The 18,869-nt window shown below is 39.0% G+C and overlaps 1 protein-coding gene across 2 annotated transcripts in view; it reads left to right on the top strand.

The window, feature by feature from the left end:
• SLC6A1 (solute carrier family 6 member 1) overlaps positions 1-10,075 on the top strand; it is a 43,939-nt gene extending 33,864 nt beyond the window's left edge. For both annotated transcript variants that reach the window (XM_015874826.3, XM_085516978.1), the window contains exons 6-15: positions 63-195; positions 1,369-1,503; positions 1,595-1,698; positions 2,022-2,146; positions 3,554-3,666; positions 4,220-4,351; positions 4,876-4,978; positions 5,604-5,704; positions 6,291-6,458; positions 7,584-10,075. In XM_015874826.3, coding sequence (XP_015730312.1) covers positions 63-195; positions 1,369-1,503; positions 1,595-1,698; positions 2,022-2,146; positions 3,554-3,666; positions 4,220-4,351; positions 4,876-4,978; positions 5,604-5,704; positions 6,291-6,458; positions 7,584-7,688 — 1,219 coding nt within the window. In that variant the 3' untranslated portion in view covers positions 7,689-10,075. The remainder of the gene's footprint in view (positions 1-62; positions 196-1,368; positions 1,504-1,594; positions 1,699-2,021; positions 2,147-3,553; positions 3,667-4,219; positions 4,352-4,875; positions 4,979-5,603; positions 5,705-6,290; positions 6,459-7,583) is intronic.
• The last annotated feature ends 8,794 nt before the right edge of the window (positions 10,076-18,869 follow it).

Raw genomic sequence — 18,869 nt, 5'->3', positions numbered from 1 at the left:
ATGTTTCATATGCCGTCTTCTGAACTGATTGTCAAATACACCTTTCTGCTTGCTTTTTCTAGACGCAACATGCACCAAATGACTGATGGATTGGAAAAACCAGGGCAGATCCGATGGCCGCTAGCAATTACTCTGGCAATTGCCTGGATTCTGGTTTATTTTTGTATCTGGAAGGGGGTGGGCTGGACTGGAAAGGTAAGATTAAAAAAATATATACTGTAAATATGCTTTTATTAAAAATATTTATTTTACTTGAATATTTTGAAAATTTATGAGGTAAGACACACTGGACAGTTTTCTGGGACAGTTCTGTTAAACACTGCATTTCTGTCCTATTTGAATTCATAGCGCAAAATTTTTATTTATTTTTTTTGAAAGGCCTTGTTCCTCCACAGCTTGCTCTGACCATCTTGGTTAGGGTGTTCATTTACAGACTTCCTATCTTTGCCAGGTAGAAAAATGCCTAAATATCTGTCTGCCTGCTCCTGAAGAGAATATTCTAGCTAATTTGGATTGTAGTAGAGTCAGGATGCAGTGTTTTGGCTTCAGTAACAAGTATATATTTATTAAATGACTCTTGATGGACTTGGATATGTAACTGTTGAAAGTATATGCCAGACCTTTTCCCTCCTTACGTTGAACAAGAGCCTGACATGGTTCTGGCCACAGGCATGCTTGTATGCTATACTTCTTGGAGTCTGATCGGTTTGTAAGTACAAAACTGAATTAAAGGAAGTTTGTTGTGGGAGAACTTTCTCCAGGAATGAAACAGTAACAGCATTTGAGAGCTGGACACTAAAGGGCAGTTATAAAGATGAAATGAGAATGTTAAAAATGTTCAAGTAGCTGTTTGAGAAATAAAATGATGATATTTTACATGCAGAGTAGGAGTACTGAAGCCATGGGTCTTGTGGTTTGTGGAACTTCCTTGTTGAACACAAGAAAGAGCAGCACAAGCCCCTGGTGCAGAAGGCTTCCAGACCACCCTGGAAAGTTGGCAACAGGTGCCTGAAGTGAGGACACAGTGTTTAGGATGTTCAGCATTAGGCTCTACCCTTTGCACTCTAGGCTTTTCCTTGGCCGTTATAAACATGGGATGATGTCTGCATGGTGTCAGACATTGTGTGGCATCTGATGATTGAATGATGCTGTTAGATGTGGCATGAAGGGACATGGTTTAGTGGGTTGGCAGTTAGACTAGATGATCTTTGTGGTCTTCCGCAACCTTAATGATTCTACAATTGATTCTGTGATTGATAAATGCTTCAGCTTTACCTGCTGCTACTGTATTTTTTTTTGGAACAAATGTCTAAATAAATAGATGATTCTTTTTTTCACACTTAAAATGACTTTTCTTCTTCAAATCAGGTGGTGTATTTCTCTGCTACTTATCCCTATGTTATGCTGCTTATCTTGTTCTTCCGTGGTGTTACACTGCCTGGAGCAAAGGAAGGCATTTTGTTCTATATAACTCCCAACTTCAGTAAGCTTTCAGACTCTGAGGTAAATATCTAGTCTTTGTAAACAGAAGTTTCACTACCGTCTTCCACCTTCCAGACGTTAAAGAAATTAAAAAAATATTTTTTGCCATCAGGTTTGGCTGGATGCTGCCACACAGATTTTCTTCTCCTATGGCTTGGGTCTTGGTTCTCTGATTGCCCTTGGAAGTTACAACCCTTTCCACAATAATGTTTACAGGTAAGCAGATGACTGCACATATTGCAGTGGCACTTTTCTCTCTCAAGTGGAGTTGGATTCTGTCTTTCTTGGTCCTATATCTTTGAATTAACATATAATCTCTGAAATAAATATTAAATGTTATACCTACATAGGAATGAGATGTAGAACTGTGTTTACACTGGTGAGAGAGATATGACTTGTCCAGGGTGAAACGGAACCCATGCTAGGAAATCTAAAATCATGAAATGTATCCACAAAACCTTTCCAAAGTATGAAATGGTAATACGCTGAGCATTAGCATTACTTTACTTGCTGCTTAAAACACCTTATCTTTATTTCAGGGACTCCATCATAGTGTGCTGCATAAACTCATGCACAAGCATGTTTGCAGGCTTTGTCATCTTCTCCATTGTTGGATTCATGGCTAATGTCACAAAGAGGCCCATTGCAGATGTTGCAGCATCAGGTATATAATATATTTTTCTCTATGTCCTTCAGAGACATCAGTTATTTTTTTGTTTTTATAGTGCATCCCAACTGCTTCACAAGTTTGTTTAAAATCTCTCCTTCAAAGCATTCCTCTGCTCCCTGTGATTTCAGTAGCATTTAACGCTCTTCCTCTTGCAACCAGTGTTCAAAACCTCTTGAGGCATCACCAGCAAAATCATTTCACATTTACCAGGCTGCCTGCCTTCAGTGCTTGCAAAGCTTCAGTGCTGGAGAGTGGTCAGCCAGAAAGCATACTGGGTTGATGCAGTGAATACTAATGAATATGCTTACAGGGATTGCATTTATAAGAGATGGCAGCACAGTTAGCTGTTTGAGTGCTTGGCTGTGATATCAGATTAAGAGCCTCTTGCTACTGAAATTCTTAAAAACAATCTGAAAGGAGGAATTATGGTCGACATTTTTAGGACCAGATATTCTCAAATTTGGTTAGGTTTTTAAATTCCTTCTTCTCTTTCTTGAGGTCAGACCCTTTAAGGCAGATCAGTCTGTCACTGTTTAAACTACAGCTATGAGCCAATTTTATGGGACCCTTTATTAGAAAAGTAATTTTATGTAGGGTGGTACAATAGATCTATGGATAGAACTGCAAAGTATACAGAATCTTTGCCTTTCTTCCAGATGAAGAAGCTTACAGAAGCAGAGCAGATGGTTACCTTCACCCAGCTGGTGTACCAAATACTCATTTAGCACTTTTGGCCACAAGGAGGGTTCTGATAACAGAAAGCTTGTTTGGAAGTCTGGTGGACAAAACGTGTATTATTATACTAGCAAACAAATATCACTGATGAAATATTCTCTTAGGAAATTAGAGAATTTAAGCACCAAAAATAGTCTTCATTTAAAAAATTAAAAAATAGCAAAAAAATGTTGTGGCATACATTGTTGTCACTGTTTTTTAAACTAAATGAGGGGAGATTTAGATGAGATGTTACGAAAGAATTTTTTATTCTAAGTGTCTTCTCCATTTCTGTTTCTCCTCTGACTGACTTGATGTAGAGCAGAAGATTAAAGCTATCAGTCATTACTTCAGAGGAAGAGAAAGCTGGTCCTTAACTGAAGATATATTCCTAGCTAAGGATAACACTCCCTGTTCACTGTAGAGGCGACTTCTGAACTTTATCTAGCATTTTCCTTGGTTAGTCTGGGTTTTTTGGGTTTTGTTGTCTTTTTTTTTTTTTTCGGTTGTTTTGTAATGCAAGATGTGTGCAGTGATTGCACAACGAACACCATTTACGCTGAAATCACTGGACAGATGCTGCATCCATGACTAAGTCATTCAGAGAAACCTATGTATCAACAGGAGTTGATAATCCCAGAACCCAGTCAACCGCACTGACACGTTCTATCCTTTTTCTCCTACCAGGTCCTGGACTGGCATTTTTAGCTTATCCAGAAGCAGTGACACAGTTACCAATTTCTCCTTTGTGGGCAATACTCTTCTTCTCCATGTTGCTGATGCTTGGAATTGACAGTCAGGTAATATTGGTGTAAAAATTATTAATAATAAGATGAATTTTCTGCAGCCATATGGTACAGTGTTGACTTTGCTCTGTGCTTTCTGCATTGCTGGCTGTTATTGGTGCACTGCTTTTAACATTTTAGAATCAATCTCGTGTCTCTAGTCTTTACTCCAAAGCATGAATCTGACCAGACTTTTTGAGTCTATTGTGTTTCATATATGTAAGTAAATAATAGAAGTCTAGGCTTTTGTCGGATCTGTGGACCAAAGCCTCCAACTGCAGGCTTCCATCACAAGAAAGAGCACTTTATCGTGTTAAGCACATGCTATAGGTCATACTTTAGAATTCTGAATGCTTTTCAAGCTGGAAATCTTTTTGCATAGATCGTTTCAGACAGAAACAAGGATATTCAGAAGCACTGCTTCCTCTGAAGTCAAATGAATTTTCCTTTATCATTTAATGGATGCGGCCTTAGGCCAATGATGAGTGTTATTAAAAACTCCTCCCCTAAACCCAATCCTGCAGTTGCAGTGCATCACATTATATGTTATTTCTAAATTTACTTGCAGTTCTGCACTGTCGAAGGATTCATAACAGCTTTGGTGGATGAATTTCCAAAGCTATTGCGCAACCGAAGGGAAATCTTCATTGCTGTTGTGTGCATTGTTTCCTATCTGATAGGGCTGTCCAACATTACTCAGGTACGTTCAGTAGAAGAATGTGTTCTTATTTCTGCTGTACCATATCTGCTTTATTTCCCTCCTCTGCCATTCTCACCTAGAATCATTGGAAAGGCTTCAGGAAGAGGATATCATCTTGCAGGGGTACGTTTTCTGTTTGCCCTGGATACAGTGAGGTCTGCTGAGCAGTTTGTGTGAGAAGAAAATACACGTATCCACAATCCCTCTTACAGTTCAGGAAGTGGTAACCAGAGATGTTCTCCATTGCTCCCTGTGATATAGTAGATTGCAGACAGATTGAGGGAAGTGACTGAATTATTGAACAAAAAGGAGTGAAGTGAAATCAAACCAGTTAATTGAATTCTAGCACTAATCTAATTCTTGTCAGTATTGACCTCATGCATTAGCAGACTTCTAAGCTGTTGAAATTAATTAATTTACATTGTAACCTGTGCTCCACTGTTGGTTTTCAGCTTGTATTTTAATCCAACTTGAGATTGGAGTCCTTAATACTTACTCTAACACTTCCTTCTTATGTGTTTTAGGGTGGAATCTATGTGTTTAAGCTTTTTGACTACTACTCTGCCAGTGGGATGAGTCTCTTGTTCCTTGTATTCTTTGAGTGCATCTCCATATCTTGGTGCTATGGTAAACAAGTTTGTTTGTTTTTTGTTTTTTTTCCACATTTGAGGCTGGAATTAAAACTGGCCTTGCATTCTGTAAATATAACTCTAGTGAGGACTCGAAGGTGGCTGGCATGAGGTACTCCTGCCTCTTTAAGACACCCTAATTAAAGTGATTGGATGCCAGGTGTTTCAGTGACACTAAGTGACATCTCTTTTCATTTACTTTTGTTTCCCTCTCTGTGTAATGGCTTGGGTCTCATCTACCTTCTAATGTTTCTTTTCCAGAAGTGATTCTGGATGATACTTTAGGATCTTGGAGGGAGAGGCGGGCTCCTTGGTTAAATCTGTCTTGCATAATTGCTTTAAAATATTCAGAATATTCAGATTACTCTATCTTTACAATGGAACAATTTAAATGGTAGTAGATTAATTGTGGCATTAAAAATGAGGGGAAAAATTACTTTGGTTCTTATGAGTTTGCACGCTTATTTTCCATTACAGAAGGTGAAATGTTATGTTGATTGAGGTCTGTATAGAGCTTCCAAATATACTGCTTTATTTGTGCCAGTCTCTCTCAAAAGCATTGAGCTTTCAACTGAATCAGTTATGTGATATTTTTCTATGTTGTTTCTTATTTTTATATCTAGGTGTTAATAGATTTTATGACAACATCCAAGAGATGGTGGGATACAGACCCTGCATCTGGTGGAAACTCTGCTGGTCATTTTTTACTCCAATCATTGTGGCAGTAAGAAACAAACTTTTATTATATGGTTTAAGGGATAAACAGGGTGAACTATGTACTTTCTATTGTCATTGCCATCCCCCATAGTTTCATACTAGGCTTGACCTCATCCTTTACTTAAGGATGTGAGCAATTCCATTGAAGGCAATAGGCAAAGCCCCTTGTCTTTAGAGGAAGCCTGTGCACTGAGGGAAGAAGGCTTTAAGAAACCTTTGTAATACAGGAGTCCATTGCTGACCTGTGCAATGGAGCTGTACTGAAACAATAAGAAATGTAGCATAAACCAGAAACTTAATAGTTGCAGAATTACAATTCAGATATTTACAAATTTGCAAACTTGAGAATAAGCAAGCAAGGAATCAGTTAGTTACACCCTGCTGACATCTGTCTGTTTCCTGATGTGTCTATCTGGAAGACTGACCTGCAGGCAACAATCTAGTGCCTGCTACACTATATCCAGGAACTAAGGAGCCCTTTTCTCTGTGCCTGGATGTAGAAACAAGTCAATCCAGAAAAACATCTGAACATGAACATGAAATACTCATCCAAATCTTCTCTCTCCCTTTCGCATCCCTGCTCTATTTTACAGGGAGTATTTATCTTCAGTGCTGTCCAAATGACTCCTCTCACAATGGGAAGTTATGTTTTTCCAAAATGGGGCCAAGGGGTTGGCTGGTTCATGGCTTTGTCTTCTATGGTGCTGATACCAGGCTATATGGCATATATGTTTCTTACCCTGAAAGGCTCTTTGAAACAGGTAAGTATCTCGTTTTCCTGTCTGCGTGACTGAATCTTGCAAAACCTATGCATACTGTTTCCATCTGTTAAAAAGGAGGTGATGCTTCCCATGTGACAAAGGCTTCTTATAGCTTAAATCCATCTTAAGATCCTCAGGGACGTGCTGCTGACAGTGTGAAATGCTAACAGGGTTACTGACCAGTACGCTCTTTAATTGTCAATTGACCTCCTTAATTTTTTGAAGTGTGTGCATCCTTAGTTCTTTCTCCCCAGGCAATAGTCTCATTCTGTGTATAGGAGACACTTCAGCAGTTGAAACACACTACTCTGTCCTCCATGACTGTGTGTCAAAATGATTTTGTCAGTATTTCTGGAATATTCTAAAATCAACTGACAGAGCCATCCTTGCAAAGAGACAGATGATTGTAAGCAGAATTGATGGGTAATGGCTCATGAGTTGCTCAGACCTGTATCCAAATATTTCTCTCCAGAAAATTTTAGAAGACTTAGCAATCCTTCAGAGATTTCTGTAAAACGTTTTCTGTTATTACTGATGTATGCTTTTTCTTACTCCTACTTATTCAGTATCTTTATCTTAATCTCATGGAAATGTTTTTGTGTAAATGGAGAATTGTTGCCCTTATATCAATAATTCCTTCCTTGCCAGGATTGTAAAAGACCAAAGTAAAAGTTCTTCAGTTCAGTCTTCCTGTAGATTAAGGTTCCATTTTTGAAAACATTTGAATTATTTTCAACTTTTGAGAGCATTGACAAATGTTCTCACCAACAGAGCAAGGCAGGTGACTGGTTTTTCTCCCATTCCACTAAACTGACGGAGCAAAGGGCTCTTAAGAGTCTTTGTTCAAATCCCAGTACGTGAGCCGTTTAAGAATAACCTTACCTAACATAAGCAGATTTTCTTATTGGACCATAGTGGGCTATTTTGTGACATGCTCAGTATCAATAGTATTTTTTATAATGTTTTTTAATGTATGAGACTTCTTCATTAGGACTCTGGGAGACGGACAGAATTTTTTCATCTTAGCTCTGATATCTGGCCAGTGATTGTCTAAAACAAACAAGTAAATAAAAAACATAGAATCAGTTTTTGACAGCCTCACGTTTTTTGTTGTTCTTTAAACAGCGCATCCAAGTAATGATTCAGCCAAGTGAAGACATCAGTCATCCTGAAAATGGGCCAGATCAGGCACAACAGAGCAACTCTGCAAACAAAGAAGCCTACATCTAAACTTCTGTATTACAAAAGTACAAATCCTACTCCAGAAAAACAAAAAATATGGTTGAGTATGACCACAAATTTGTCTGAGAATATAATTACCTACCTCTAGTGGCAAAAAAAAAAAAAAAAGAAAAAAAGAAAAAAAATAAGATAAAAGGTCACCTGCATTATAAGGGAATCGCCATAGGTCTGATCCAACCATTGTGCGAGCTCAGATGCTGACAGTATTTTGTGTTCTCTGGCAATCCACAGACTGTTAATGTTTTTATCCTTTCAGAACAATAGTTGCATATCTTGGAATTTGTAAATTGATGCGCAAAACATTTTTAATCTACCTTTTAGCACAACTATTTGAAGTTTTGTGCTACTGATTTTTAGTAGTTTATCAGTACTTCTTACCACTGAATCCCAAGACTGTTATTTCTGACTTTGCAGGAGTGAAATTAAGTTTGGAATTGTTTTGTACAAAAGAGTGATGCATTTTGTAACCAAGTGATCTCCAGTGAAGAAGTCTGCCCTTAAAATTTGTTCCAGTCAAGGCCATTTGAGCAGGGAGAGACTTCTTTGAGTTAACTTAGAGTCACAGTAGGCATAGCCTTTATTAACATTCCTATTACAAATGAAGTTACTATACGGCTACATGTAGTAATGCGGCATAACATAGCTGTAAACACTACCTGTTCTTAACCTTTCAGGATAATTTTCACACGAGATTGTGAATTTCTTTTTTAAAAGCATTTTCTCTATCTTAGAAAAAGAACTCATCTCTGTGAAGCAGCACTACATGAATCACAGATGTAGGGGCAAAAATGTGACTTCTAACCTTTTTTTTAGTAAGATGAGAAGTAACATCCAATTCTTAAGAGCTCTTAAATATTCCCAGGAAAAAAGAAAAAGGACAAAAAAAAGAGAGAAATACAGGGTATTTGCAATTCAAGCTCAGAGTACTTGAGCTTTTGTTATGCTGTTATTATCACGCTATTATTGCATTGCCACCAAAATAGAAACCAAAACAATGGCTTAAAGATTGAAGCTTATCCTTGTAATTCTAATTTAGAGTTTAATTTCACAACTGTTCTTTATAATCCATTAAACAACTTTAACGGTTTCAAATAAGCAAATTATAAAATATGGATCACGAGCACTTTGAAAACAGTTTTATTTTTATTTACATATTATTTGTGGTGATGAAGGCAGGAGAGAAAGCTATTTCAGTAATATAAAAATTTCCCACTCCGGGCTCCATCTGCATTTGCCACATAGCTGAAAACCCCATTCAGCTAATGGAAGTTCTTTTCCATGTGGAAAATGCAGTAGTTAGCCCTGTATGGCATTTCTTGTTTGGCAGCTATATGACAGACACAAAGGTTTATGGAAAATGCAGTATTTGATGTTTGATTGTAAATGACTGTGACAGAACTGTGCAATGAAACATGCTTTTCAGCAATTTTTTGTGCAACGTACAATGTTAGATAGCACAATTTATGTAGAACTACTACGTGAAAAACGTTAACTGTGAATGTTGGGTTTTTCGTTGTTTTTTGTCTGAAGGTGACAAACATGTTCTTGCAATAAGGTATTATTCTCAGAATGTCAAGCACATTATTGTAGAAATAATATATATATAATACACATGTATTTCAAACTACATCATAAAATCTCAGAGTATGTTCAGTAGATTCTAATCTGTTTCATACATAGATCAACTGTAAAATATGATGATATCTAAGCTACATCCTAAATGGCTATAGCTGAAATGCAAGAGTCCTGTAAGTCTTTGGGATTTAGAGGAAAAGTATACATCCTACACACACATTATACATGATACATGCACATTATAATTGTGGATTTCATTAGACTAAGGATTAAAATTCCAACTTTCTCTTTATCGTTTAATGTAATCAAGTCCCATGTTGTCCTAAGAAAAATGCAGTATTTAATGTTTGATTGTAAACAATTGACAGATGTTTGACAGACCTGCTCTTTAGCAAAAAGCTGTACAAACGTACCACATAGCACAAAATAGTGTTGTAGAACTACTGTGTGTAAACTGTGAATAGCTGTATCCTTTTTGTAGTACTTGCCCTGAAAGAAAGATTATTGTATGATCATATATGCTTTTTGCAATAAGGAGTTATCTGAACACCAAGCAAATCTATCTCTATATAAAAATATATATGTAATATATACATATTCAAAAATATATACAGAGCCTGTTTAAAAGAGTACAGTATTATTTAGTAAATTGCAACCTGTTCTATGGACCAAATGTAAAATATTTATAAATTAAGATGCATTTTAAATGTCTATAAATGGTGTCATAATTAAAGCACGATTGTTATGTAAGTTTCCAAGAGTTTAGAGGAAAAAGAATAAAGGTTATATTATACATTAAATACAGAATGATGCAATCTTTCATTGGACAAAATGAACCAGTGTTAAATTATTTTCTCTGAGGTAAGTTCTAAATGTTTTGGTTATTATTTTCAAATATTGGAAGGCTGTATCAAGCTTGTAATGTTTATATTTAATCCATGATGATATTGCTATAATTCAGTTTGTTCATGCATGCATTATACAGTAAGCTGAAAAGGTAACAGGGTTCCTGATTACGGTAAGCGTAGTCTGTAGCAGAAGAGCAAGCAATGTGATACTTATCTTGGAGTTGCATCTCTGTCTCTCACCAGGCTCTAACTGAAAAGGGACACTCTGTGATTTAGTACTCTACAGTTTGACAACAAAACCAAAACAAATGTATAGGTTATTTTACCAATTCATCCAACAAAAGGTAACTTTGAAACTTGCCAGATTTGCCTTTTTGTCTGGAAGATATGAGTGTATGTTCAAAAGTGCTAAATTCCATGTGGCAGATAAGAATTCCAGCTGGTTTTTGACTTCTGATGAATTAAGACCTATGGTCTGGGTATCCAGATCCATGTATATTATTCCAACAGGCAACAAGGAAAAAAGTCTTGAAATTGTCCTTTTTCTGAGAAATCTACCATTTGCAAAACTTCTGAATACAGTCTGTAGGAATACACAGTGTGTCTGCCTTGCTGTCTCAAGAAGATTAAGTTGGATGCTCCACAGGATATGCATGAGGTTGAGAGGGGCAGGCAGGATTGGGATTGGGGCAGCTGGCATAGACAAATCTCCAGCCTGGAGGTGCTGCTAGTCGGAGAAACAAAAATGGCTAAAATACCAAAAGTGGAAGCTATGTGGTACAACTAGATAAATAACTCATCAGATTCAAGCTTTAAGAGTTACTTGTTTACCATGAAAATTCCTACAAGCAGAATGGTAGCTGGTGTGTTTCAGACTGGAGCGGAACCTGTTTAACCATGACGCTGGAGGAAATGCAGCATTTAATAGTGAGCTCTGCAGGTGGCCAACTGACAGCATGCTGGGCTGGGGAGTCTTGTGGAACACCTGCATCTATCTGCTCTTGCCACTGCCTTTCCTACTGGGAGAAGGACTGCTGAGCACTTACACCCTATGCCTACATCCATTCCTGTCCATAAGGTCTGCCGCAGTCAAGAAATTTGGAGCTGCACACTACAACCTCACCAGGACAACACAGGAGGTGGGAGCAGAAGATAAACATTCATTCCTCCCACAAAAAGGCTTTTCTTCACCTGCTTTTGTGGAACTCAAACTGATGCTTTTGAAGACGCGACCTCAAGTTAATAGTGCTGCCTGGTATCCTGCTTCTGTAACGCTCCTGTAGGAAGGTGGCAGACCAGGACCTCTGACCAGCCAAAATAAAAAGGACTTTAAATAACGCTTCATCAGGTACCTTTCTGCTGAGACACTGGGGCAAGAGCTGCAGCACCTGAATTCACTGATTTCTAACCCTCGACTGAAGCAAAGCCAAAGTCAAACCAACTATAGAGCTGTGGCTACAAAAGCCATTTTTTTTCTCTCTATTGGTTGACAACAGAGACAATGTCATGTGAATTCCACAGCAGTTTGTCTTACACCTAGGTCTAATGTGATACCTCTGCTGAGGGGCTGAATGCTCCTGTGCTCTGAATTTAATTATCTAAGTAGAAAATTGGAGCACGATGTCATGCTGGGAAAGAGTCTAAGCAATTTAGAGAACATTATTAGAACTGAAAATGCTTCTGATAGAAGCATCCAAAATCATAAACTTCAAATTCAAAGTGCTGCCCTTGGAAAGGAGCACTCAAATGTGCAAGTACAAGGGAAGGGCCAGTCCTTGTTCTGCTTTTTTTAAAAAGGCTGGGGAGGAAGGGCAGGAGCATGTAAGGCAGATCACAGATTTTTATTTCTGGAAATGGGGGAAGGAGCAACTTCAGTGGTTTTGAAATCCACGGAAAAAATTAAACCATCTTTAAAGTTTATTTCATCAGCATTATGTGTTGCATTCGTCATCCGCTGCTTTTGGGCTGTGTTGTAAGAAAAAGGATGAGAGTTGTATTTGAGAGACTGGGGGGATGCATTTAGTGCTGGGTGGTTGGCCAGAGAGCAATGCAAGGGGCAAAACGTGGCTGAGGAAAGGAACCTAGTTGAAGGATATTGTGTTAGTGCTGTGATATTTCCATGCTCTCCCGGAGGAATTTTCTCTTGCCATGCTGCAGAAATCCCAACAGCAATTCAACAAGAAGAATGCAAATAAGGTCACATCTTCCCTACAGGACTGCAGGATGCCCTGAGAGAAAGCCATGTCCTTGTTCGTCAGGAGTATTAGTTCAGCTACGTGTGCTTTTATTCTAAAATAACTCTATGTTGCTCTTGGGTTTTTTGTTTGTTTTAAGCCTGATTATTTCTGTTCTGCTCTGTTCAGGCCAAAATAGAATTATTACAATTAACTATTAAAATCACACAACGCCACAGTTGGTTGGTTCTCAAGAGGGGAGGGACTGAGGCAGGCTGGCAGCCCTGGAGCTACAGCCCAGTCGCAAGGCTATGCATCCAGGCACATACAATCTCAGGTTTACCTTAGGCTTCTAAGCCTGCCAAAACCACATCATGGTTGTGGCTACATTTGGCAGCTGCCATCAGACCAAGCCAGGAGCAGAAGTGGGTTGGAGTTAAACAGACAGACAGTCACATCTTGTCCCTTCCACTTTAGGAAATGGTGACAACGAAGAGAAGTCTGAAATCCATTTGACAGTTACCTACAAACAGACTCAATAAGGAAAGCAACAATGCAAAAAGCTTATCCCCTGGGAATATGGGCTGATGAGCTCAGAGCTGTGAGCACTGCAGTTCCTGGACCTGAATGCCCTGCCTCACTACAGCTTTGGTACACAGAAAGATCAAGCTAAACTGGCCTACTTCTCCCTTCTGCAACGTGAACGGCTCTCAAGGGAGCAATGGTCCAGAATGGACAGTAGCAATTGTTGCACTACCGTCGGATCGCCACCCATAGCTCCACTAATTCTTCATATCCTCTCCTGTAGCCACAGTAACAGTGCAGTGGCTGTGATAGAGGCAGGTGCAATTCAGTTCTCTTCCAGGCAGACTAAGAAGCCCTTCAGGACATGATGACAAGGAAGAAGAGCATCAGTCAAGATTATCTTCATGACAAGTGGCACTGACTGAGCCTGTCTGAAAGAAGGCAGATAAGAAAGGCATTTTTTCTACCTACATGCAGCTTTTTCCCATTTTTTTTCCCTCAGTTTATATCTATCTCACTTCATCTCTCCTTGTGAAGTAAAAATAAAAGTGAGAGGGAGAGAGAGATCAGAAGAATCAGAAAACAGAGGAATTAAAGAAGGTAAAGCAAAACATATTAGTTGCTGTGTAGAGTTTAGTCTTCTTACCAAGTTGATGTAAGTACTGTCACTTTTTGTCTTCCTCTGCTCACAGACAAGTTGAGGCCATTCTTTCCTGCTGATATTTTATGGACGCTGAGAAACTTTCTTTTATTTTCTAGGAAATCCGTTTTATTTTCAGGGCTGCCGGTCTGTATTTTGTATTTTGTTCCATTTTCTGACCAAACACCTGGGTCATTAGCTCTAGCAGCCTTACAGCTCACAAGCTCACCTTAAAAGAGCATTATTCACCAAGTAGGTTACAGCAAAGGGAATGTATAATCCCCACTTGCCAACCCCATGCTGTACAGACATGGACATAGTTTGAACTCACATGTGGGAGGACTTACACTATTCACTATTTTTTGTTAATACCTGATTTTTTTTTTCATGGTTTGTAAATGGTATCTCATTAAGATTAGTGGCAAATATTTAGTTATCATTTTAAACCAGGCTGAAATAATGTGGTGAGTTATTTGTGAGTCATAAGTACATGGTGGTGCTAAATGTGTCCAACACTGCCTTAGAGAAGGACAAGATGGATGAGGCATTGTCACAGAGACAAAAAATTAATGTGTTTTGCTAGCAATGGCACTTTAGTCTTATTAGAATATCTGCCTTACATGACTTCAGAGATAAGTAGCTAAGAGGCACTGATAAACATTTTAAAGGAACACTGAGTAGAAAATGGCAAAAGGAACATATAGTTCCTTTTACACCTGACTCTGCCCTGCAGAGCCTCACAGCAGACAGGACTGTGCACCCAGCTAACCCTGTGGCTGGCAGCACAGGGGAGGCAGCAGCCTCTCCTCCTCTGTTATCGGACTGGCACTTCCGAATGTGACCCTTTAGAAGGCAAATTACAACGACACAAAAAGGGTCGTTTCTGAGTGCATGGGTACTTCTACCAAGTGAATGTCTGAGGGTTTCAATGGGGCAAACAGGCTAGACAGCAGGCATCCAGGGCCCAAAAAACAAGGAGGAGCAGAAGAGTGGATTTCCAGGCTGGGTATTTTTGGCTACACCTAGGAATCTATTTCTTTGTAAGCCCATCCTCCCAAAGAGCAATCCCTTCAGAGCAGCACAAGGGGTGATCAGCATCAGTAGCAGCATGTGGTCAGTCCTTAGGTCCTGATGTTGCCAGAGTGGATTCCCAAAGAACAGCTGCAGTTCCTTCTGCCGGGACTGTGCCTCCCCAGGCAGTGTGTGTGGGTCTCTGGGAGCTTTTCAACTGAACTCCAAAGCAGAGAGCAGCTAAGTGTTTGTTTGTGTGTATAAAGCTACCTGGTATTGTAGAAATTGAAGCAGCTGCCCTGAAATGACTGAGGAGCATTTTGATGAAGATCTTCTATGAGTAAAATGGTAAATCTCTGGATATGAGCCAGGGCGTCAGGTTCTGTTAGGGAATTATTTCTAGGTCATTTCAGTTCACTGCGCTGCACTGCAAATACTGCACTGAATGAATGACCAAAATAATTAATCCAAACATTGGAGAGAAACACCAGCTCACACTGTAGGCAACTGACTTTGCCCTAAAAGGGACAGAGCTCAGCATTTTTAACCTGCTCTTTACCAACTGTCATACATCAGCAACACATGACCTTTACTGCTGATCTTTGCACAGGTTTACCCCTAGTCTAGGGGCGATGGGGCTGACCTTTCCCAGCCTGGTTGCTGCTGCTGTTAACAGGCTGTATTGGGACAGGAGTTGCCAGTCAACATCCCCTTAAAAATCACTCAATTAGACTTAAAAAAGCATTCCATTTCAACCCTCTCATACTAGCCAAACAAAACAAAGCACTCCTTTTATTCTATTTTTCACTGAAGACACTGAGCTTCCTGAAACCGATCCCAGTGATTGATTGAGCCCAACATCCCATTCTGAGATCAGTAAGTCCAGGCTGAGAAGAAGCTTAGAAAGAAAAGTTGTTTTGTACATAGCTGAACCTTCCGTCACAATTTATACATGGGATAGTTCCTCATGGCTATCGCTGCACTCACAGTGACAGCTGGGTTTGTGCTCACCACACGTTTACTCCATCACCTCTGTTGAATTGTTTTGTTTCTATTATTAGATTGCCTCATCACTGCCACAGTTCAGCAGTGTTATGTTGCACAGCTCACGCACTAAGGTAAGTCTGCCAGTAACTGAGATCTGACAGTAGTATGTGCTATATTTTATTTCTTCCGGTGCCTCGAGTTAGCCAAGTACACGCTTGCCAGGTGGTTCCACTGGAGCTTCTGCAGCAGCTGTAAAGCCGCTGCCATTGAAAGTTATACAACTGTCAGTATGAGACATTGTGTGAGTTGCTTTTGTTTGCTTTTTTAATTTAAAAAAAAAAAAAAAAAAAGCAGCCACAAGTATGCTCAGAAAAGTTTTTTTCTTAGTTCTTTACATTCTGTGTATTACTTAACTTTAAATATTTTATGAGATGGTTTATTTTCTGCTCCTGATTTTCCTTTGTAACTCTCACTGTCTTCTCCAGAGGCTCATTTTGTATTTCCACATTTCTCTTTGATTTTCTTTATCTCACGAAACTGAATTCCCCAAGATTATGAAACTAGGACTAGTGGATGGGGTCTATATTGGGGTCTGATTTTATATAAAATAAAATCAGTCATTTTATTTACTGATGGCTTTTCAGGAAATAATTTCTTTTTTCAGAGATAAATGATTGCTGTAGGAATAGTGTCATTAGCAGCTTGCATTACCATAAAAACTCAAGAGTGCCATTGAACCATCACACTGCTCTCAGAACATCAGCGCATCACTAAGCTCCTTTTAGCACCAGGATGAGAAATATATGAAACCTCCTTCACTGGGCTTTTTGTTTTCACTTTTCCTAGCACTGTTACTAGCACAGCTCCCTAGCACAGAGGTATCAGCAGTGAAGCTTGCTCCTTGGGCACGTGTGCTGACTGCCAGTGGCTCCAAGGTCCATGGCGTCAGCACGGGGTTGGAAGGCATGGGGAGCAGAGTGCGGTCCATGTTAAATTAACCAGGAAAGTTTGGAAATGTAAAACTCAATGGGCTGTCAGAACAATGTTCCTCCAATGCTCTGCACAGGCCAGCATTTTGTCAGTGTAAGTACAAATGCCAAATCTGGCTGAGTCTTCAAATGAGCCATGTACATTTTTTTTAGTGACTGATGCAAGTAAGAGAAGAAAAAAGAAGAAAATGTGGTCTCCTTAAAATCTGTAACAAGTACGTATGCTGGAAAGTGGGGAGGCCCACAACCTGTAGCTTGTGTCTGAGGGCCAGCTTGTTTCCCTATGGCCTGGGATGGACAGTCCCAGCCCAGATCCACAGGAAAAAAAGAAAAAGAAAAAGAAAAAGAAAAAGAAAAAGAAAAAGAAAAAGAAAAAGAAAAAGAAAAAGAAAAAGAAAAAGAAAAAGAAAAAGAAAAAGAAAAAGAAAAGAAAAAGAAAAGAAAAAGAAAAGAAAAAGAAAAAAAAGAAAAAAAGGCTTCAAGAAAGCAATAGGAGTTCTGGTAAAGAAAATATCAAATATAGCCCACATAGATGTTAGCCACCTCCAGAAAGATGCTCTATGTGTGGAGTTACTGATTTGCTGAGAAGTAAAATATGCTCAACACCAGGACCCAGTGTAAACATCCTGTCCACTTCCCCTCTGAAAAACACACCACGAGGTTTGGTAAGACTAGTTAATATCTTAAGTTTTTAAGATAGACAATGGTTTGTTTCTGGGGAAAATGAGAAAGAGAAGCAAAGAAGGAATCCACACCAGAAATGTTACAAATAAATTAGGTGTGCGTTCTTCTCCCATCAAACGAGAAAATATATTGACTAATATTATTGAATTCTAAAAACATTGCTGTGACTTTTAGAGTGTTTTATGCTGTCTTCCATCTGTCACACACCTGATTAGACTGTGGTTTTAACATGTTAAATTCAATTTGCTGCTGAACATTAAGTACAGTTGCCTTGGGACATGAGAGATTATGTTCAAAGAAACATTATGAGGTTATTAAAAAAATTAACAGGCTAAAGGAAGCCTTTCAAGAGATGAGAGACATCAATCTATGCCCTCTTTTGAGTTCAAGATTTTGATTTTTTTAGCAGAATTGTACTTAATAATAAGAAGTAATGTATTCAGACTACGTTTTTGGATTTTTTTAGAACTAAAGTTGCTATGAAGAATTATTGTATTTAAAAAACGTATAAATGAAATAAGAAATGCAGGCTGGACATACTGAATTTGCACTTCAGCAGCAGCTGGGAACCGCAGCCATTACTCAGCGCCAGGCTGTGCTGTGCTCTGTAGGTACCTCAGGCATCAGGCAGTTGCAGCTGTTTCTGTCCATAGCCCACGGGGCTGACAAGACGAGCACTTACAGATTTGCACTGAAACCAACATAACTGCTATTTAGAAGGCACCTGAGGATTTCTTCTTGTGTACAAGAATCCGAGGGCAGTAATTTGCCCGGGTGCTTCACAGCACTGTTGGCACAAACCCTGGTGTTGACAGTTTGTTACGCACACAATGGGAATGGGACAGGAGAAACGCCACTGTGCACGTGCAGTTACCCACCTGATGCAGTTCTGTTTTAAGTCAAAGCTGCTTCAGGCCATAAGACAGCCCAGAAACAAATGGTATAAAGCTAAAACTCAGCTCTGTCAAGAGCACTAAATGCATGTCTCAGTGCTCCATGTCCCTTGCTTTTGTCTCTGCCTCTGATTCTCTCACCAACACCTCTGCTGCCATCAAGCTTGCTTAGCTTGTCACCATCACTATGAAATTTCTTTGGGGGCATGTGCAGGCCACATGCAGCACCAAACAGCACAGCACAAAGGTGAGGAATCTCTGATTTACAAGTACAGGAGAACATTTGGAAGAAAGACAAAATATATATCCACATTCAGAAGAAAAAATGTTTACAAAACACAAGACCAATATTTGTGTGCCTCAAAGATCGTAAACAAATCATAAGCTTGCAAGATAAAAGAGGAAAGTAATAGCAATGCCTATTAAATTTTTGCACAGAGCACAGCTCATTGGTTTTCCTTGGCTCTAATTGAATGTTAATTATGCCTATGAGTGAATTATTCATTTTCAGTGATATTTTATCACAGAACTATCAAAATCTGTTGGAATCCTGGAATGTTTTCATTCAAGTTTGTACTGATTAAAAACAATGTGTGTATTTATAGAACTCAAAATTAGTGCACTAATGAGCAAACAGAGAGCTAAATTTGCTAAAGAAAACTAGTAGGCAGCAGGATCTGTTGGCTGATTTTAAATTAGAAGATACACCCTAGACTAAATGTTTGCTTTTCTGGTATCTCAATTGACACAGTTCCCATTCTTACAACTGTTTATGAGAGAAACTGCTTCAGATAGCGTAAAAGATAGTGTAAAATGCAGGTATGTTATCACATGGTCTCATCT

This window comes from Coturnix japonica, chromosome 15 (genome assembly GCF_054131305.1).
Source record: "Coturnix japonica strain WE chromosome 15, WE-NBRP24, whole genome shotgun sequence".
NCBI classification, from domain to species: domain Eukaryota; kingdom Metazoa; phylum Chordata; class Aves; order Galliformes; family Phasianidae; genus Coturnix; species Coturnix japonica.
The sequence above is the reverse complement of the archived record's forward strand: the minus strand, read 5'-3'. Positions and strand labels throughout refer to the sequence as shown.